Source organism: Pseudopipra pipra, chromosome 21 (assembly GCF_036250125.1).
Source record: "Pseudopipra pipra isolate bDixPip1 chromosome 21, bDixPip1.hap1, whole genome shotgun sequence".
NCBI classification, from domain to species: Eukaryota; Metazoa; Chordata; class Aves; order Passeriformes; family Pipridae; genus Pseudopipra; species Pseudopipra pipra.
In genome coordinates, this window is record NC_087569.1 from 7,305,061 (window position 1) to 7,327,013 (window position 21,953).

General features: G+C 40.7%; 1 protein-coding gene across 2 annotated transcripts in view; it reads left to right on the plus strand.

Annotated features, from left to right (window-relative positions):
• The window catches only part of TAOK1 (TAO kinase 1), a 70,251-nt gene that overhangs the window by 24,977 nt on the left and 23,321 nt on the right, over positions 1 to 21,953 (plus strand). For both annotated transcript variants that reach the window (XM_064677471.1, XM_064677470.1), the window contains exons 2-12: positions 3,809 to 4,035; positions 7,995 to 8,066; positions 10,990 to 11,091; positions 11,882 to 11,927; positions 12,817 to 12,913; positions 13,712 to 13,825; positions 14,596 to 14,687; positions 17,174 to 17,267; positions 18,660 to 18,741; positions 20,694 to 20,861; positions 21,722 to 21,925. In XM_064677471.1, coding sequence (XP_064533541.1) covers positions 3,904 to 4,035; positions 7,995 to 8,066; positions 10,990 to 11,091; positions 11,882 to 11,927; positions 12,817 to 12,913; positions 13,712 to 13,825; positions 14,596 to 14,687; positions 17,174 to 17,267; positions 18,660 to 18,741; positions 20,694 to 20,861; positions 21,722 to 21,925 — 1,203 coding nt within the window. In that variant the 5' untranslated portion in view covers positions 3,809 to 3,903. The remainder of the gene's footprint in view (positions 1 to 3,808; positions 4,036 to 7,994; positions 8,067 to 10,989; positions 11,092 to 11,881; positions 11,928 to 12,816; positions 12,914 to 13,711; positions 13,826 to 14,595; positions 14,688 to 17,173; positions 17,268 to 18,659; positions 18,742 to 20,693; positions 20,862 to 21,721; positions 21,926 to 21,953) is intronic.

Sequence of the window (21,953 nt, forward strand, 5' to 3'; positions counted from 1 at the left end):
AAAACTCCACAGAGAACAGGTCTTATCCCGTCCTCATCTTCAGCTTCCTTATGCCAGAGGTTCAAGGGGTGTGTGTGTACATTTAATATAGCCATAATTACAGGGATGAAACATCTTATCGATTCACAGACTTTTGTGGATGTGTGCGTGCGGTTTCTGCTAACTGATAGTTGTTCAGATGAAAGTAATTTGATAAAACATTTTGGCCTGTAGTCAGTGTCATTTACACCAGTAATGGATGCCACTAACTAAACACAGTGAGTTCAGCCTACTGTGTGGAAATAGAGTTGGGCCAGTCCTGTGTCTTGGTCATTCTGTGGTTTGCTTTGAATCTTTCTCATGTTCCTACATCACCTTGTTGGTTAGGAGTGGAGTTGATCTAAGTACCAGTAGTTGTGATTATGCAATACAATATTCTGTTTTTGTATGACTGACAACTAGGAAAAAATGTGAATTTATTTATCTAATTTTAGCAGCCTGCAAAGTGGCTTGGAGTTAGAGATAGGCACAGTCAGAGGGGGCCGTATCCTGTTTGCAGTGCCTGTCTTTTGGCCAGGGCAGGATCCACCTGATCTGAGCTGCCTAAGGTGAGATAATCAGTCTCATCCACTGGCAACAACTGTGTTTGATGGTATAGCTCCACTGATCCAAAAAACCTGTAGTGAAGAGACTGCACTGGTGGAAGAATGTAAAATACTCAAGTGCAGCTTGACTGTACTTTAAAAAACCAGCTGCCTGCTGATATATGATTTAATTTTCAGTGCAGCTTAGTTGTAGGGTTGATTTTTTCTTTTTTATCTTAAGACTCATCTGTATTTTTAATGCACTTAAAATAATGCAGTAACTGTTTGCATGTCACTTCTGCCTTCCCTTCCATTCCCCACAGCGTTCAGGTGTCACTACTGCAAGGCAGGAGGCAGAGCTCAGCTCCTGGCACTGCTGGGCTTTGGCAGGCAGTGCCTGTTGTCTGGCTAAAAAGAAGACTCAGGGAATTTAATATTGTAGCATCCAAAAAAATGAGAGCACTTAATATTAGGTGAGACTGTGTAAAGCTTTCTTATGGATGGAATTTACATAAATGCATTTTATTTTTCCATCTAAGCAGATCAAATGATAAGCACAGTGTCATGTACACGTTTGTGACTACTCTGTTAAATAGATTTTAATACTTAATATTTTTGTTCTCATGCATTTCAAAGCAGCAATTATTTCCAAGAATAAAGGTAATGAGATTTGTCTTGATGCTCTCAGGATTAAAAAGGGGAAAAAAGGCTATATTTTAAGGTGTACCACAGTAGCTGAGAACTTCTGCTCTGTCCTGTCCCACGTCTGTGTGTGTTGTCAGTGGGCCTGGTCGGAGTTTTAGCTGCAGTAAGAAGTGTTCCTGTAGATGACATTTCAGAGGCATGCTCAGAAAGGACGCCAAGAAGGAGTCTGGTGGCTGGTTTGGCATCGGGGGTCGGTGGGGAGGGGGAAAAGCTGTAATCCCTGTCAGCTGTGAGCGCAGGGTTTTCCCCTCGCGCCGGCTCTCACACGCTCGCTCGCGGGGACATGTGACTTTTGGCCATATTAGCAGGTTTATCCAAGCCTAGCCCCTCTGACTAACAGATGTAGGGAAAAGGGCATTCTGGGATTGCAGCAGTTGCTTTTGAACAACAATGTCCTTTTTGTAAGAATCTGATGCTTCTTAAAAGATGGAACATGACATCATTACCGTCGATCCAAGAAACATTCCTTCAATAATACTGAGTGTGCTCTGGTTATCAGCTCCCTTCCCCCAGCTCCTTTCTCTTGCTTTTCTGACATGCTTTTTGTCTATTGTTTCATCGGGGGCTGTAAATGTGAAACAGTTGTCTTTCAGTGTTATGTGCTTGTTAGAGCTGGAATCAAGTGGAATATTGTTGATTTATAAGAAAGAAGGAAAGAAAAATACCAAAAATCCCACTTTTCCTCCAGCTTTCATAAATGTAGTGTGCTTCAGGTACAGGCTGAGCTGGAGCTAATTATTTCCCTTCCCACACGGTATTAGTTACTGCATTATGCAAGGAAAGGTGGAAGGGAAGGTTCCTGTGCATCCCACTCGGCCTCATTGGCAGTTGGATATGTCGTGTGTGGGTACCGGCTGCTTCCAAGGCTCCTGCAGTGATCCTGCATCCATAGGAAATCTGTGTGTGCTCACCAGTGCGGTGTGGCAGAGTTGTGAGCCAGCTGCAGATTTTCTGTGTGTATATATATGTATATATATGTTTTTATACTTGGTCCACCACTGGGATTTGAGTGCCGGGTTTTCCTTAGCCCCTGAGAACGAGCTATCACAGAAACACGTTCTGGGTTGCATTGTAAATCCTTTTGAATGCTGATTGCTTGGAGGAAAACTATGGAAAAGCTGGATTTTGCTTCCCTTCCCTGTGTTCTCTCTCCCACGCATGTCTTCATCCTAAAAACTAAACACTCTTGTGGAGTTTGCAACTAGGTACATCCTGGCTGTGTCTCACAGCCCTGCTCTCTGTGCAGCAGTGCTGGCAGGTCTCTGAACTAACAAGGAGCAGGCAGAGTTTGGCACTTTCACGTGCTGCAACTGTCTAGAGAAGAGAACCACTGATCACAAACATGAAGGAGTATGTCTTTTTCCATCCCTGTAGAAATTGCTCTGCAGGGAGTGGAAAACAAATGATTCATTGATGGTCTAGAGGCTTGGAGAAAGGTGGAGTTTATAACGTCCAGAAATGGAGGAGAAATGGACAGGGGTAGGGCTTTCTGATATGTTGATTAAACTCAGGTTTGTTGTCTTTTACATCTTCACAGTGGAAAGAAAACCCCAACTTTTTCAAAAAACAAATTTGAGATACGAAATATGAATAAAAAAAGCACAAGTCTTGACCAGACAGGGATTTTTGGAAAGAAGCGAGATGTGTGATTGACTGTTTGCCAGTAACAGAAATGTTTTTATTGGTGACAATTTAGAGGATTTGAGAGGAAATCCAAATACCTTCCTTTAATAGAAAAAAAAAAAAGGGTGCATTTTACTTGTAGTGGTTGTTTGGCATCACCTGTTGTCAAGAGACAATACGATTTTAGCACAACTTGACAGTATACTTTTATTCTGGATAGATTCCAAGGTACAAAACTTGGAGTAAGTGAAAGCAAACTTATAGTGCAGACAGAAGGGATTTCATACATTCCCAGTTGTGTCTGAAGTTACAAGTTCCTCTGAAGAAAGCGTTTGCCAATGCACTGTTGTCCATTGTCTCATGTGCTATCACAATTAAAATGTGCTGCCACAATTACAATGTGTGTTTGCCTCTGCTGAAGCAGAGCAGAAGGACGTGCGTTGTGTGTGGAACTGGGTATCTCCTGTCCTGGATGCTGTTCCTCTGAAGAAGGGAGTTGCATGTAAGCCTCAGAAGAACAGGCAATTTGTGATAGACATCACAAAGTCCTGACAATTCTCTAAGACACAGTGGGTGTAACTCTTCAGAGGGAGGGTGTTACAGTAATATGGGCTCTCCAGTGACAAACTGCTTATTGCTGTAGGTCAGAGATTCTGTGACTGCTCTGCAGGTGATTGAGCAGATGCTGGAGCATGGAATGAGTCCTGTTTTGTGTTTTGGTTTTAATTTGTGTTCTGGAGAAATGCTTGACTGGTGTCACAGTGGGGCTGTGACATTATCTGGGCACACAGGTTGTGTTGCTTCACTCACCAGGGCTGCTTGCTCTGGAGGAAGTGGAAGCTGCTTTGCTGTGTAGCTCGTTTCGGGCTCTTTGAGGAGAGGATAATCAGTGAAGGATTGCAATCTTTTTCTTGCAGTAATCCATGCTGAAGAGGCTCCATTCATACAGATGAGCCAAGGGTTGAAGCAGCACTTTAAACCCAGATAGTCGGTCGGCTCACTGCCCAGCAGGATGCCATCAACCAGCCGAGCGGGCAGCCTGAAGGACCCCGAAATTGCAGAGCTCTTCTTCAAAGAAGATCCAGAAAAGCTCTTTACAGATCTCCGAGAGATTGGCCATGGAAGCTTCGGAGCAGTTTATTTTGTAAGTAGCTCCATGACTTGTGAATTTTAGCTGTGTCTCTTTTTAAACTGCTGTGACTCCTTTTATATGATGTTTGGGGCTTGGAAGGCATTTGCATACAAACTGAAAAGAAAACCTGGAAATGCGGTCCTTGCCTGGTGCTTTTACGTGTATTGTTATGTTCCAAGCAGGGATTTAACTGCAAATAGAAAGCATGGACTTCTGCTCCATCAATTCTGACTGGCAATGCAGTTCTCTTAGTCTGATCACCTCCTTATCACCTCTTGTTCCTTGAAAGAAATTGAGTTCTCTCTCCCTTCACTCATCCCCCCAGGCTCCCTTACAGCCATTCTTTGTGTTTGACACCTGAGTGTTAGTGCTTTTATTGTCATTTGTCCTGTCACATCCTTTCCTACTGCAGGCAAGAATCCCAATATCCATCTGCATAAAACTTACTTGACATGAACGTCTGGACAGCAGAATTTTTCCCAGGCTGCTTGTGTAGCTCAACCAGCAGTGGGATCCTCTTGGTAACCTCCGTGCAGGTCGCTGTGTGTTAACAAATACTGTGAGGCCTTCATGAAAAAAACATTTTCCTCAGAAAACCTTTTTAAATTTATAATTGTAGGAGGTGTGGCCAAACCTGCCAGTTTTCCTTCAGAAAGCCATTTGTGTCACTATTTTTTGAGATGCCTATTCAGTGTTAATAATTGCAGCAGACCATGTTGGGAACCTTCCAGCACAAATTTAATGCAGCACAGATGAACTAATTAGGAAAAGCTTCTTAATTTTGTTCCCGGCTTAAAACTATGAGCCACCACTGTCTGGGAACAGATCTGGGGGAGGAACTGTTTTCTAATGAAACAGAACTCACCTGCAGCCTTAAATTCACCTCGTTTACTCCGTGTGGTTAAAGAGTGAATTTAAAAGGAGGGAACTGACAAATATGTCTTCCTGCTCTTCTTTCTCTGTTAAAGAAATATTATTGAAGTTTTTTGGGAACACTGTATGTTAGAGAGGAAACCCATAACACACCTGTGAGCTGGATGCAAACAGCATTCCCAAACACCAACAAGAAGGCATTTGTAGCTGCTTGAGCTTTGTCGTTTTGGTAAGAGCTGATGGCCCATTACCAGCTCCTTCTACAAAGAGATTGAAAATCAGAGGCCATTAATTTCTAGCCCCTTCTTTCTCTTTTTCCCCCACCATTTAAAATTATCGGTTCGTTGTAAGTCAGTATTTACTCACTGTTGAGTCCAATTACTTCCTGGTATTAGGACTGTGCTTCTTTGACAGAAAGTACGTCTGATTTGGCACTCGAAAAAAGACAAGTGTAAGCCGGGCATCACACAACTCCAGCCCATTTTGGGGCTTTATTTTTGTCAAGAGAAAGTTTCTGATAAAGACACATTCTTGCTAGTTTTGTGTTAGGAAGTTTTAAGCTATAAGTCTTGTCTTGCACTTTTTTTTACTGCTAGCAGTTCTGAGATTTTGAACATTAAACTGTTTCTTGCAATGTACCCCATATCTCAAACTGAAGCCAAAGAATGAGAAAGACAACATGGAGAGGGAAATTCCGTGTGAATTAATTAAGCATGAAGAAGGAAAACGTAGGGGAGTCTATGTCTTGGGTACTTTATTCCTCTAAAGTTTCTTTAACAAGATTTTGGTTCTGCTACTGCAAACAAGTAAACTTTCTCTAATTAATATAATATTGGATTGTAGTTAATAACTGCTTAAAAGGGTATTACTGAAGCCGGTGAAATACTCTACTTTTTCTTTGTGCATGTTTCAGTGCTGAAGTTACTCTGGTCACCAGATGTTGGTCCTTTGTGTGGAGGTTTTGGAGGAAAGCAGGATATATATGTGCATACATGCCTGCCATGAAACAAGCCTTGTTCATTTGGATGGTTTAAGTGAACTGACCTTGTACATCTTCCTGGCTTTTGTCTGGGAACAGTCTTTTTTTGATTGTTCAGGATCACATGGAAACTAAAAAAGCAAATGAAACTCCATTATTTTAATGTTCCCGAGGTGTCAGCTGGGATGGTTCTCCCTCTCTCAGCCTTGTAGGACTGTAGGTGTTCTGGAAATAGAGTTGCTTACTTGGGTTTTCTGATGCACAGCACCCTCTCACCAGGCTGCTTTCATTGCATACAACCTGCACCAAAAAATGCTGTTGATAAATAATGTGTGGGTAATTAACAAATAGAAAAATCCATACAATACTGAAATCTCCCCTGCCTTTTTTAAAATACCTTTTAGTGTTTCATTGTTAGTTGTACCTACCTTCCTTCCTTTCAACAGTCATCCCAACAAGAGGTGATACATTTATCTTACCTGATAATTGGCTGAGTGTTTACTTGTGTCTCTTTCTTTGTTTCTGTTGCATCTGCAATGGCAGAAAGTTTCTTTTTTTTTTTTCTTTCATAATTGAAATGAATTTTGCTGGTTCACCTCATGGTTTTAGTTTCTTAGAAACTGCAAGTCTGGCACCTCTGAATCATTTTTGGTATTATCCTTACCCTACTCCCTGCTTTGCAGTGTAATAATAGCTTTTGCTTGACACAGGAAACCTACTACACTGGAACACTGCAGATGGAGCAGAAGAATAACCCACTCTCTTTTGTTAGAGCTGGGTTCCTTCTGCTCTACTCTAGTATTTTGCTTGCCTGTTTTATTGCAGTTCTTCACTGATTTAAATGTTTCAGTGATTGTCTCTAATTAGTAAAGATCTAGGAGTAAGAATTTTATTCTTCCCTTTTTTGTCTCAAACAACAAAAATAGTCACCCCCAGCCCAACTTCACAGGTAATGTCAGAGGATCCTCTGAAACAGAAAGAAAATTAAAAATAGTATTGGGGTTCAAGCTTATCATAACTGGTTGAAATAAAGACTGACAGGGAATTCTGGGAATCTCTTTTAATGAATAGCAGAATTAAAACATGACTAAAAAATCTTTTTACAAAAGGCAGAGCCCTGATATTTTATTAATCCATGTTCTGATAGGCTGTGCTTGATAGTACAAATATATTAAAAATCAGCGTTTTCATCAGTCATTAATGAATGCTGAGGTGCACATTACTCTGATTTATATCATTTGGCTTCATGCCCAAGTTGATTATTCTTATCAGGGAGACTCTGAGGTCTTCTCCTCCACCACCCTCCCATGCTGCTGAAATCCTTAACAGAGGAAACCTGGGGTCTTGTCTGGAGCCATCCTTCCTGTGAGGTGCTGCCTCTTCTCCTGCCAGGGGGAATGAATCCTTGCTTTGATGCTGAATTAAAAAAAAAACCTTCCTGTCTGGTTGTTACGTTGGATTGTTGCTGACTGAAGTCATGAAGTTTGCCTTTGAAGTGCGAAAAACCACATACATTTATTGTGCAGTGTAAATAACAGTAATGTGGGACGGAGAAAGTGAAAGTCCAGTCTGAAGATGGGTCACTTAGATCACTGCCATCTTTCTCTATATCGTGTGCATTCCTCTGAGACACAAAAGCTAATATTGGGCAGCACTGGGGAGAAAGCCAGCAGTGTCTGGAGCAAGTATCTCCTGTGCATCCTGAGACATCTTTCCTTATGGTTTGAATGGAACATGGGGGCTGAGCCTTGCTTCTGTTTTGTTTGTAATGGACCTGAACAGGGAGGGAAGTTGATTTAGGGAAAATCCCTTCTACTTGAATCAGAGCTGCTTTTGTAAAGCTGTGATTTTTAGTTTAGAAGTCACAGTGCAGAGACTTGCTGGATTGCTGAGCATGGAGAAATGTCATACCTCGTCTCACAGACAGGAGGATGATCTTTCACTTCGGAAAGAAATTTCCAATAGATGCAGCAGTCTCACCTCTTGGAAGATATTTTAGTTTAACTCTCTGCAAAAGTTAGCTGAGGGATAAGGATGGTTTTTTATGTGTACATTTGGTTTGCATCTTATGGGAAATGGGGACCTGAAGAAACTGATGCACCGTGTTTTCCTGTTCCAGGCACGTGATGTGCGCACCAATGAGGTGGTGGCCATCAAGAAAATGTCATATAGTGGGAAGCAGTCCAATGAGGTACGTAGAGCATGTTGTACGTTAAACCTTGACCATTGCAAATACTTATTGTATGGGATGATTTTAATTATCTTGGGTTCCTGTAGAGAAATCTCTTCTATAACTGTAAAGGTGATTGAGGGTACTGTGTAAACAAAACAAATCAGTTCACTGTTCTCAGTTTATTTCTGCCTAATCTGCTCCTGGAAAAAATGGGTAGGACTCTCTTCTTCCAGGCCCCTTTGGGACCACATAAATGTGTAGAAAGGAAAAAAGAAAATTAAAAATGATGGGGTTGTATGTTAGTGTCTTATTGCCCCTAAACGTTTCATTTTAAATACCTTAAAAAAAACATGTTGCTTCCTGGACAAAGGAATAATAGCACTGGATGCAGCACTGAGAATTTCAGAGGGAGCCTTGCTTGTACAAAGTAGTGAGGTGGAACACATCCTTCCTTGGAATGACTGTGTTCATGAGCAGCTGAAACAAAGGCAAAACAACAGTGAATGAATGAGTGTGAAAATCTGAACAGCAGCATAATTCTGGAAGAACTGCCAGAGCCAGGGATTAAGGCACTCTTTACAGAGAGGTCTGCAAAAGTGGGCCTCTGAGATTTAGACATTGTGTTTTTATGGCCACCCCAGATGTGTCTCTTTTCCCTAGGACATTTAGTAGAGATAGTTGATTTTATACTTGAAATGTTTAAGTGCTAATACAGATTCTTGAAAAGCCCAACATGACATGAGCAGCTGATTTGGTATTATTTCTGGTAAATAACATGTATCAAATCATGGCATGATTTTTCAACAGAAGTATTTATTGTAAGCATGTTGTTCCAGGCATTTATGGTTCCCTCCCTCCCTTCTCTGTATTCCAATCTTAGAAGCAGCTTTGCTCCGATGAGTTTGACTAACAGCTCATTGCTTTCTGTGCCTTTTGTGTATTGATCATCTGCACTCCCAGGAGCTGAACTATTCCTTCCTCTCTGTGTGTGTATGTCTGTGTAGGAGGTAGAGGTGGCAGTGTCTCTCCAGCAGTCCTGAATTCCAGCTTCATAGTTAAATTTGCTGTGCCTGTTTCTGTTTTGTCACTGCGGTGACTTGTTTAACTGTGTACTGATGAAAGAATAATTTGTACTTGCTACTTGTCCTACTGTTTTAATTACTGTGAGCTATAAATACTCTATTCACATGAATGAAACAAACTGTGCATGCTTCAGAAATAGCTTTTGTTTGTCTTCAATGCGTATGTTTCTTTATTTTGAAGAAAGTAATAAGAGGAGGATTAAAACTTTCTATTTTACTTCCATATTTATTTGTTTTGTTCAGAAGTTTGCTGGAGTATCCAGCCTATGTAAAGAAAATTGATTAAGGGCATTCTGGTATCATTTGTATTTACTTTGGTTTCATAATAAGATTTTATCATTGCTGGGAACAATAATTCCCTGAAATAAGTTCATATTTTATACTAAAAATAAGTTTAAAACCTTTGAAAAATGTATTACTGTGCTCTTAATGTGATCTTGGGGCTTTTTTTATGCAGGAAATCATGACTATTTCTTGACTAGTATATCACCTCTCTCTCCCAATGTAGAAGTGCTTTCTTGATTTGGCTTTTATTGCTTAGTACCTCAAAGCCTTTGAGGCTGAAGGTAAAAGGCAGCGAGGTCATTCCAGTGTCAGTGAGAGAGTTTATGTTAGCATAACTGCATTGTGTCATTCTCATGACGTTTCTGGTGTTGAGAAATGCTTAACTTAGTCAATCAGCTGCCTCAGTTGTGGCTTCCATGTTCCCTGGTTTCGTGTGTTTCTCTAACCCTAAAATTTTTATTGAGGAGGATTTGGGTTTTGCACATGTTTTCCAAAGCATTAGGATAGATGAACCCTCTGTCCCTCTGTGAATCCCAGCCACATACCTGTGCCTGAGGTAGAGTGTGCTGAGAGATTAACAGGACCTGGAAAACAGCTTTTGAACTTTTGGATGTTAGGTAAGGTTTTTCTACCTCTGGTTAACTTCAGAACTGATACTCTTGCTCAAAAACATTTGCAATGTCAACACTCTTGTGTTGACTCCTGCATACTTAAATGGTTTCAGCTACTGCATTTGGTTTTGAAAATCTTTCCTGGTAGGTGTAGTTTTGCTGTTGCACTCACAAGCTTTTGCCTTCCTTGCCTGAGGAGATGTGGATGTGCAGCAAGTGGGAGAACTTGGAGGTCTCTGAGGGGAGCAGTGGCAGTGTCAAGGCAGACATTGGAACTTGGCATTTAGGTCTCTTCTGTACTTCTAACTTGCACTGCAATGCTCCCCTTATTATAAGCCTGGGCCTTGTTTTATCTGTTTATTTTTTTTTTCCCTGAAGAACCAATCCCTTGTCTAGTAGGTAACTCATTTCAAATTGGTCCTTGTAAAAACTAAACTAGTAACAGAGAAACGTTATCAAGAACGTGGTCAGATATTTGGTGGCTGATAAATGGGACCTCATCCAGTGTAATATAGTGACTAGTAGGGGTAGGTCTTTATGCTACAAGAGTTAAGAGGGAGACAGCTGATCCTGCTGGAGGACACTTATCACCCACATCTCTTTCAGATTGGAGTGTATGTTTGATTTGACAACTGAAATGGTATCTGTTTAAAGAGGATCTCTTCTTTTTTGAGGACTTGCTCAGATATTAAGTGTTTACCAGTATATCGTATGCACACATAAAATATAAAGTATTGCACTGATGAGAGATCCTTGCAGACAGCCTAATTAATCAACAACTTGTTTTGTAGGTCTACTGAGGAGTTAAACAGTGAACATCACAGTGTTGATGCAAATTTATTTTGATTTGAAACCTTGAGATAGTTTTGTCTCTTAAAATAATTAAGTGACATAATAACAACAACCAAAAAAACCAAAGGTAACAGTTGTATAAAGTCATTCTATTCGTTTTATTCCCTACAGAAATGGCAGGATATTATTAAGGAAGTCAAGTTCCTCCAAAGAATAAAACACCCTAACAGTATAGAATACAAAGGCTGCTATCTGCGGGAGCATACAGCATGGGTAAGCATCTGCTGCTCTGCACTTCTCTTGCCTTGGTTAAGGAAGCTTTAAAATCTCTCCAGCTGGCTTTTGGGAGCCACCTGAGCCACTGGTATTGCACAGACTCAGAGGAGCTTACAGGTGATCAGTAAAACTGAATGTAGTTTTTGGAATTGATCTAGGGAAACTTTCACTTACAGAATAAGGTGAATGTGCTGCTGTTCTAGTGTATTTAGCTTCATGTAAATGAGTATTTAAAACAGTGCACACCCATCATTGACCAAGTTTTGCAGTACAATATACTAAAGAAATCATATTGTTGAACTAATAGTTTAAGTTGTAAGTACTGTTCATGTATTAGCTACAATAAATCTGTAGGACAAAGTTTTAGTTTCTCTTTTGCAAATCTGACTGGAACAGAATCTTAAGTAAATCCCTAAATAGCCCTTTAATACTCTGATAAGCTTGTTAAGTGCAATTTAAGGTTCCTGTTAAGTATGTGCATATAAAATACGATATGTAATACAATACATAACTGGTTATGAATGTGCTTTTGCTTTCCCTACAAGTGTTGTTGCTTGGTATCTTACACAGGAGGGTTATGCTAATGCCAGTTAGAGCTGTGCTTATGGGAGGGGCCAGTGTGACAGTGCTGGGATGGGGCTTATGTTCCAAGCAGTACTTGCTTTGTAATGGCAGTTTGCACTGTGTGCTCCAAGGGTCAGTTCCAGATTTCTCCATAGAAGTCTAGAAAACGTACATTTACTGTTAGAGATTTTTCTAACAACTACTTTGATTTCTTCCCATACAGCTTGTTATGGAATATTGTTTAGGATCAGCATCAGACTTACTAGAAGGTATGTCATGCGTGTTTGTTTGGTGGAAAGTCAGAAGTATAGTGCTGAAGTAGGAGGTTACAGCATCACAGAATTGTCCTTGAGTATATAGTTGTATCTGGGGACAGAGAGTGTGTGAACAGGCACAGCCTGTCCAATTTTTGCATGTCTGTAGTGGGTTTTCTGTAGAATATTGGCTTTCCTAGGTGCTCTGTTTTCTCCTTGGTTCGTGTTAAAGTTGTCAGTCAGCTATTTGTTTTCTTCTGAGTTTTAGGTTCTCCTGTCATGACAATTCAAGATTTATTCCTGAAAACCCTTGCTGTTGATCCTAGTGCTTACAAACAACTGTAGGCCTGTTGACTAAAATAGCACTGCAGCAGTATTAGGGTTTTGCTTGATGAGGCCGTTTGTTAAATGGTCGTTTTTCTACCAGGCTTCTTGTAGTGAACTTTCTTTGAAGATATATGTTTGGCCAGTAAGTTGTTCAGCTACTTTCCTTGCCAGAAGCATTTCAGGACAAAAGGCTGAGCTGCCAGAGTCTCATCTGTATTGCTGCAGTTTATTTGCGTGTGAATTGTTGTAAAGGTCTAGGGTTTAGGGTTTAGCTTCATTAATGGAAAACTGGATACTGAGTCTCAAATAGTTACTTGGGAGAATGGTCACAGAACTGACAGGAATGTAGTTTATGGTTGCAGAGCAGTCTCTTTGGTAGTAAATAGCTGCTGTTTTACAGTTAGAAGATTACATCTGATTATAGATTGTGAACTAATTTTACATTGGCTTCTCATGCTGAACCTAGTGAAAATTAACTTTTAGTATTTCTGTTGACATTGTTAAGAGTACTCAGTTGCATGCTGCAAACTGTATTGTTTTCTGTAATATTGAATTTCACATAAATTCTTTCCTTAAGTTCATAAAAAGCCATTGCAAGAAGTGGAAATAGCAGCAATTACCCATGGTGCTCTCCAGGGATTAGCATACTTGCATTCTCACAATATGATCCATAGGTAAGTGGTTATACTTTTGCTGTCTCACACACTTACAGGTAATTTATTTTATTGATTGTATTGCCTTCATCCCAAATTTAATATTGTAAGCAGAGATCTTCTTTTCACAGTGTCCATATGCTCCCAAACAAGTGATTTCCAGCAGTCTAAACAGTAGCAAGCTCTGTATCTGCACATGCACTGTGTCTTACAGATGGTGTTCATAATTTCTGTAGAATTCCTTTGAGTCTGCTAAGCTTTTCAATCCTTGATCCAATGCTGATTGTCCCTGAAGCAGTGCAAGTCAGGCTGAGTTCACCCAAATAACTCATAGGAGAGCTGCAAGGCCAAGATTGCTGGGGTGGGGGGGAGCACTAATTCTTGAAAAATTAGTTTTACATGAACATGTTGAGTAGCACACAGTAAGTTTGGGATGCAGATGTTCTTTGTGTTTAACATGCTGCATTTTAGTGGGATGAAGAATTTGAATAGTTACATTTTGAAAATCATTGATAATATGGTTTTGCTGAACTGTATGTGAAGTTTATCCTGGTGTGCCATTTTAAGTTGATTTTTAAGACAAACATTAAGACTAACATTTAAGACAAAAGATTCCAAAATCAGGGGCCACATTAAACAATTAACCTAATGGTTAAAGACTTTGTATTTGGAAGAAAAATGGGTATTTTGTAGCTTTTGGAGGAAATGTGGGTATTTTACAGCTTGAACATGTGAATACTGGTGTGTTTTGTAGTCTGTCCAATAGAAAGTTTTCTTCTTTGGAGAGGAGTAATACTGACACTTGTATTCTATAACCAGAGATATCAAGGCAGGAAACATCCTGCTGACAGAGCCAGGACAGGTGAAACTTGCTGACTTTGGGTCTGCTTCCATAGCATCTCCTGCCAACTCATTTGTGGGGACGCCATATTGGTAAGCCAAGAGTTTGACTTATTTCTGGCTTTGTGAAGTGAAAAGATCATTTACTGGCTATTTAATATACTTGGGCTTAGTGGAGCTAGCTTTGTAATCTTCTAGTCGTGGTAGTGATAAAATGTACTTTGTACAAAAAAAAAATAAAATTAAATAGTGACTAGGCTCTGGGTTCCAAGAAATTGTGAATCCTTGTATTTGTAGTTCACGAAAAGTAATAAAAATGTTTTGTTGTTCTTCTTACACTGACCTTAAGTGGTAGAGGTGGGATTGAATCATCTGTAATATATTTTAATCACTCCCCCCAGTGGCTTAAACAATTCCTGTGTTCTTACCGCGTCTGGTTGTTGAAATAACTGAAGTGTTTTTTCTTTCATAGGAAAGGCCAGGTTCATTGAACAAACCCCTTTGCAGATCCCTTGTATGCTTTTGATCTCTTACACCTAATCTGTGGTGTTTACACAACTGCATGCTATAATTATTTCACCAGAGTTGGTCAGCCAGCTAAACTATTGGAAATGTGGGAGGGTGAGAAGGTGGTGATACTCAGAAATGGAGAGCTGGGCAAAGCACAGGAGAACATTGTGCAGCCTCTGCAGGCATGCACTAGTGTGGGTGCCTGGTCTTTGTTCCCAGTATCCCATGGTCATGCCTGATGGCTTGGGGAATGATTTGTTTATGGTAGCTGAAATCAGTGAAATAGCCTATTTCACACTGATGAAGATAAGGTGTTCCGTTGCCCATTTATGAGAACCAATTTCCTATTTTAGGATGGCCCCAGAAGTGATTTTAGCCATGGATGAAGGGCAGTATGATGGCAAAGTAGATGTTTGGTCTCTTGGAATTACCTGTATTGAGTTAGGTAAGTTATTTCCTTTGACAAATAGTAAAATGTAGATATTTAATACCTAGAACTAATTCAACTGAATCACAGTGCAGAAGATCTGTGCTTCTTTCATTATCCTGGTTTTTCTGGGACTTGAGTTTTGGAGAAAAAAGCTAAATGTACTCTCTAAAATTCAAGAAAAGTCTCCAATTTAATGTTTATTGAGCTAGTGTTTTCATTACCTGAAGAAAAAGAGTTATATAGACAAAGACAGTAGCCAAGTGATATCACTAAGGGTGTTCACGTTCTGTGGGAGAGGCAGTTAACTTCTGAACTGAAAAACTGCTGAACAGCTTTAGAAATGAACCATTAAAACTACCAGTGTGGAAATGTATTTAATGCTGTAAGTTGATAACTGTTTGCATGAAAATTTAAGATGCATTAACAAGTCCTGCAGTAATGAAGTTTTGGGTAAGTTGGCACTTTCAAAGCTATATGCAGTGTATGTTGTCACGTGTGAATAGATTTATTTTCTTTTCTTTAGACAGAAATATAGGGAATAATTCAATTTTGAAGTGGTAACTTGTAAGTCAAAGCCTAAAGAAAGGATGGCATTGCCATTACAACAGAGTCTTTAAAGCAGAATGTCGGTTTAAAAGGACATTGTTAGTATGGCATTCTATTTCAATTTAACACGTAATGTTTTCTTGGAACAAAAATACCCTCACTGAAGCACAACACCATGCACACTACTGCAGTGCACCTGGGGCTGTCCTCCCATCCTTGTCAGATCTGATTGCTCAGACTCCAACCCGACCTCAGTTGGAGGAGCAGCCCAGCCGGGCAGTGAGAGCTCTCAGGAACACACTAATCCATGTGAACTGCACAGTTTAGCTAAAAATGCTGTCTGGCATTCCAAACTGTCAACTTCATTTTCTTCCAGGACATGAAATAGATTCTTTCTTCAGAGCAGAGTTCTTGTGTGTTTTTTTTGGTTTTTTTTTTTTTTGGTTGCCAATATAAAGCAAGTTTAAGGGGTGTGACTGTCATGACAGAACCCTGCTCCGAGTGGAGTAAGGAGACTTGGCTGGCTGCAGGGCTCCAGGAATGCAGTGAGCTCATGGCCACCACACCCCCGGGAGCCTCCTGCACGCCGCGTTCTTGCGGGATGAAGCGTTTGGCTTCGTCGTCGGCTGCTGCCGTGGTGGGAGGTGAGACTAGGTCAGGACAGCAGAGTGTTGTAGGCTGGGTCGGTGTGGCTGGCTCGGTTGTGTTGGTTTGAGTAAGCCTGGGAAGGCAGCAGGAAAACGGCATGTCTAGTAGTCTTCTCAAATTATCACTTAAGCCTTAAAAATGGCCTCATTGAGGGCTCAGTTTCAGGATTTCCTGAAGATTTCTACTCATTCAGGTGAGTTAAGAGCAAAAAAGCTACAGAGAACAGTCAGTTAAAATAGTTTAATGAATAAGCAGTCTGATCGTTGATAGCAGCAGCTAGTTATCTGACAGATCAGAGAAGGTAAAGTGCTACATTTGAGGAAAGACTTAGCTCCTCAATTTTCTCATTCTGAGGAATTTGTAGAGCTTAGTCCATCCTGCCATAGTCATGAATGAACTATGATCTCTGATTCATACCTCACTGCTACTATTTGACTCAAAACTGAGGAGCAGAATAAGAAAACCAGCATTATTTTTTTTTCCTTGTTTGTTTGTTTGGGTTTTTGGGGAGTTTTTTGGGTTTTTTTGAGGAAGGAAAGTTTTCTGTTGCATTTTGACTGGTGTAGGAACGTCCTTGTGGCCTGACCACCTTCTCTGGAATGTTTATGGCGAGGCTGAGCTTTATAAGTTTACCCCATAAGCATTCTGGTGAAGCTTCAATTTTGTTGTTACAGTGAGATCATCTCCTTCCTCATTAAGCTTTCATGCTGTGTCAGTCTATAAGAGTAACACAGGCTTGAAAGAGAGAAGAGCCAAAGAGAATGCAACTCTCAAAATAGTATAAAGAGTTGGCCTGTTGCTGACTTCCTGCCCGTGTGCTTAGTCAATTAAGTGTGATTTGATGGTTCTTGTAACCAGCCTTTTCTTCATCACTGCTGTCCTGCTAGAAATAAATATTTCTTAGCTTTTTAGCAACTGTAGATTAAAAAAAAAAAGAAGAGGGGAGTGTATGAAACCAAGAATGCTTAGTGGCTAAACACTGAGTATAGAGCTTACTGTTAACTTATTCCTATTTTAGTACATTACAGTGAGTCAGAGAACTCAACTATGATAAACCACGTAATTTAAAAGCTTGAGAGGACAAGGCATTTGATCTTCAAAGGGCTTTCATCTTCTGCAATGGCACAGGACTTATGCCAACATATCTGTCTGATTGCAGGGTAGGGTTGGTTTGGGGTTCCATGTTCAGGCAGTAGGGATTTTGCTGATGTGGTTTTCTGTTTAAAGGGATGTAAACTAAAAAAAAAACTCTGAGCAAAACCATGGGACTATCTCCCTGTATAAAACTTCTTTTCTCTTGTGTGCAGCGGAAAGGAAGCCTCCTTTGTTTAACATGAACGCAATGAGTGCCTTATATCACATAGCGCAGAATGAATCCCCTACACTACAGTCTAATGAATGGTGAGTATTGCTGAGGGAGGAATGTTGTAGGGAATTGCTGTAAATGGAGTGCTTTGTCATGCTGAGTTCTTGAAATGGCTGGATTCCTGTTGGGAGGATGTGAGCTGGAAGGCTCTCATTAGATTCACTATACATTTTATATACAAAGTTGACCAATTACTAAATATACATTTGAGACTCTGCAGTGTAGTAGAAACAGGACATGCTGCTGGAAGAACATAAGATCCTGTAAAAAACTCCGTTCATGGGTCAGTAAACTTCTGAAGCTCCCAAGCCTGCCAAAACTGTGGTTTTTAGTGTTTTTTTTAATCACAAACCACACTGTCAATTCCTAAATCTTGTTTTGTTGAAGTGTTGCTCTGCAAGATGAAGACACAGCTTGTGTGTGGCAAGTGTCTGTTGCATAAACTTCAGAAGAATAAAGCACAGTAGTAACATTTTGTGCCTTCCAGCCTCAACAACTGTCTTTTGAAACAGCAAACACAGTTAACTAATTTCAAAAGTTAAAAACTTCCTAACTGTGGTTTACTGAGCCATAGTACTAGGCCTCCAACATAATACATTGTCCCTTGTTTTTAGAAATATTTTTCTACTTTTGAGATTTTTCTGGTTAAGCTATTTCATGCCCTGGTGATTGACTAAACATTCAAATTTCTTTATGCATTTTTCTGACCAAAAAAGTGCAGTAATTTAATTTACTGAAAATTTGCAGTAGCAAACCCTCCCATTACATGATGGGATGGGGGGAGTAATGAGGGTGGAAAGAAATAAAGCCTGTTCAACTGATGTACTGCTGTTTTTGAGGTATAATCCTGACCTTCTGACGACCTGTGTTCAAAGAAAGAAGGGGCAAAATACAGACTTTTAGCTTACAGAAGGAGAGAAGTTACTTAACAAATCCTGACTTTAATTCTTACTGGTGACAGATTGCACAATAGTGTAAAGTGGTGTCAGAGGGGCCACAGGCATTTCAGGAATCGTACTTCAATACCGGTTTTGGATAAAACACCTGTGCAGAGGTGGAATGGGACAGGGGCTCTGATTAGAGCTTGAGAATTTGTGCAGTGTAGAACTTGACAGAGTTGATGCTCACACTGAACTATTTGGGTGTCTGCTTTTATACAGAACTCTCCTTCCTCTTGAATTGGGCCATAGTTTTGCATTCTTAAGCCAAAACATTCTGTCTGTAAGTTAAAGGGATCCACCTACTCATAGTGGTGGGCTTTGGCTTGACTAGGGATGTCAGAGGCTGTAGGGTGAAGTACTGGGTCTGTGTGGTTTCTCCCCACTTTTTCTGCTAAGAGCACCCAAATGTGAGTATCTTGATTGCTTAATGAATTAAACTGGGTCGTTAACTCAGATGGATTTTTTTCTTTCCTCTCCTTGACACAGGTCTGATTATTTTCGAAACTTCGTAGATTCTTGCCTCCAGAAAATTCCTCAAGACAGGCCTACATCAGAGGAGCTTCTGAAGGTTGGCTTGCTTGTCCTTTTTGCTTTCCATATGGTATTAAAAGGGGCTGTGCCCTGTGATGGTGTTCTTTCTCATCTGCTGTACAAGGTTATGGTTTAGTGATGCTCTCTCTGCCTGAACACCTTTGAGCTGGGAGTGCTCTGGGGTGTACTGAGCTGGCAGTCCCAGCTTTATTGCCTCTCTGCAGTGTCCCAGTGTTCTCAGCTGACTCTCCTAGACAGCCTTGGAGTTCTCACCATGAAAGGTCACTCCATCAGGTGACAATGGGTGACCATCAACTTGTCGAGAGTTTGTTTCTTGAACTCGGGTCTATCATTGCAGTGATTATAATTAATCCCAACAGAGCTGCCATGCATTAGCTAACAAATACATTTTGTTACTTCCCTCTTTATTCTCTACTTTATACACCCCAAGGCTTTGTAGCCTCTCCCATCACCTGTGTGCTTTGCAGAGACCTGAAATCTGCTGTTCTAATAGTATCCCTGGAGGAAAGGGGGCAGAGGAAAGCAGTTTTTCCTCACCATATTTTTCCTTGATATGAAGAAGCATTAGCAATCTGCAGGTTTTCTTTTGCTTTATTTCTTAGATATTGTTTTTATTTCATTTGTGCTCCTGAGTGCTGCAGGTACTTGACTTTCCTCATTCTGGTCTGGAGACAAAGCCAGTGGGGTAGATTGTTGCAAAAAGCTGACGTGTTCCTGAGTGAACAGAACTCACATAGAAGTTGGGTGTTAGAGCTGCTTTATTGGGTGACTTTGGTGGATTTCCTTTGTGGCATCAGGTGGCATTCAGAATTTTGCTAACTTGTCATTCTCTTTACAGTGCTCGTGACATTTTGGGTTTCTTTTTATCCTGGCCCTTTTTCTGCTAAACAGTGTTTTTCCAAATTTTTTGCATTGCAGGGAAATAGATGCTATTTGTGAAGGTTTTATCAGCACCTTTTTGAATGGTTTTACCTAAAAATGGCTCGGAGGACTTGTGCCTCTTTGAAAACTGTCTATTCAGAAAGTAAATGCAATTATCCAGGAAAGGTTTCGGTGTGGGTGTGTAGTCCTGCCATTTCAGAATTCTGCAGATTGGTTTTATTTTGAGCAATGTGCTGCAATTAAAGAGAACATTGATGGAAATGAAACGTTTGGGAATGTATTCCTTCCATATCTATAGTCTGAAGCAGCTGCAATGCCACTTCACAGGGACAGGTAGGGAATGTGACATGTTGGAAACAGCAATGCAGTTCTCCAAAGGAACAAAATGAAAGTAGCGGTGGTGTTAATAATGACTCATGCTTGCACAGCACATTGCATCTGGAGACTGCAAAAGCTGCTTCTGACATACATAGACAGGACTTGTTTTACCTATTGGCAAAATGTAACCACCTTTGCAGAGAAATGGGGTGATTATCTCCCCCCCCCCCCAAAAAAAAAGAGCAGAACATGGTGAGCTGTTCGAGAACTGGGCTCTAAGGTTCACAGCCTATTTTATGACTCAGAGTTGTATGATGAATATTTGATTCTCAGCCTTTTCTAAACAAGGAAAAGGGTTTTATAGTGAGGGTTAGCTCATGAGTTAATTAACATTTGGTTAAAGATACTAGCCAGCCTTGCATCTTAAGCTTTTACATGATGTTTGTTGCTCTGCCCTCACTAAACCACAAGCAGATAACGTCTCTAAAGTCTAGGTATATACTGAGCACGTTTTCGTGGTATGTGAAATACCATTTCCAGGTTTTTTGCACCTTTATTTTTTGGTGGAAGTCTGCCATCAGAAAGCAATTATTCTGAAATCTATCTGGATCATGAAGTCTCAAAAACAGTGCTAGCGTGAGGTAGGAAGGTGTTCTTCTCCTGTGCAGGGAAGAGGGCTAATAAGCCCAACTACAGCTCATCATTGTATCCTCAAAGCCTACGTGTTGGAGGCACGAGAGGTCACTCACCTGTTTGTGTGTTCTACAGCACATGTTTGTTCTTCGAGAGCGGCCCGAAACAGTGTTAATAGACCTGATTCAGAGAACAAAGGATGCAGTGAGAGAACTGGACAACCTGCAGTATCGTAAAATGAAGAAGCTCCTCTTCCAAGAGGCCCACAATGGCCCTGCAGTGGAAACACAGGAGGAGGAGGAGGTGAGAGAAATGTTGGATTTCATCACTGAACCAGAGAAAATGAGGCTGTCATTTAAATAACCACAACTCAGATACTGCTAAAACAAAGGGAGGCTGTTTACACACCTGGCTGTGATGCTGTCTCTCCCCTCTGTGCTTGGAATAAAGCTACCTCAAGGCACAAACAAGGACAAACAGGGTAGATGCCTAGTGCTGGCAAGAAGCTGTGCCATGTGTTCATGCTTGAACAGTCAGCTTCCAGTTCTGTAAATCCTTGCTTTCTTTGCCTGTTTATGAGGCTTCATGAGGAATGCAGTTAACCTCTATTTAACCATATCTCCAAGGCCTTGAAAATCTTATAGTTTTGTCTGAGAATGCTGTTCTAAGACATAGAAATTTGTACTTGATTTATTTAAAAAAAAAAAAGTCATCAAGGAAATTAATTTATCTTTTTTGGGTTGAGTGCTGCAGTCACCATGCAGTGATGGAGACTCTGAATTGCAGTTCTCCAGTACTGAAGTTCTGCAGTACAGAAAGAAACCTGTGAGGTGCAGGGTCCCAGCTGAGCACTTGGGTGATGCTGGTGTCAGAACAGTTTCTGGTGACACACTGTAGCTGATACATGATAGAGTTCAGCTTGTTAACGGGCTTGCAGTCGAAAAGGATCTGACATCAGCCAGTTAATCTTGACAAGGCTGATTCCTTCCTCTCCCCAACATCCCACAAGAAAAACGTTTGATGGCAGTGCCTGGAGGGTGGAAGCTGCCACGACGTGGCAGGTGGATGCCTTTAGAAAGAAATGGAATGAATGTTCCATTTGGTAATGTCCACAGATACAACTGGGATGGGGCTGAATTTTCATAATAATTCCTTTCTCCCAGGAACAAGATCATGGTGTCGGCAGGACGGGAACGGTGAATAGTGTCGGAAGTAACCAGTCCATTCCTAGTATGTCTATCAGTGCCAGTAGCCAAAGCAGTAGTGTTAACAGTCTTCCAGATGCCTCGGATGATAAGAGCGAGCTGGATATGATGGAGGGGGACCACACCGTGATGTCAAATAGCTCTGTCATTCATTTAAAGCCGGTAAGCTCTGGATTTTTACCAGTGAACT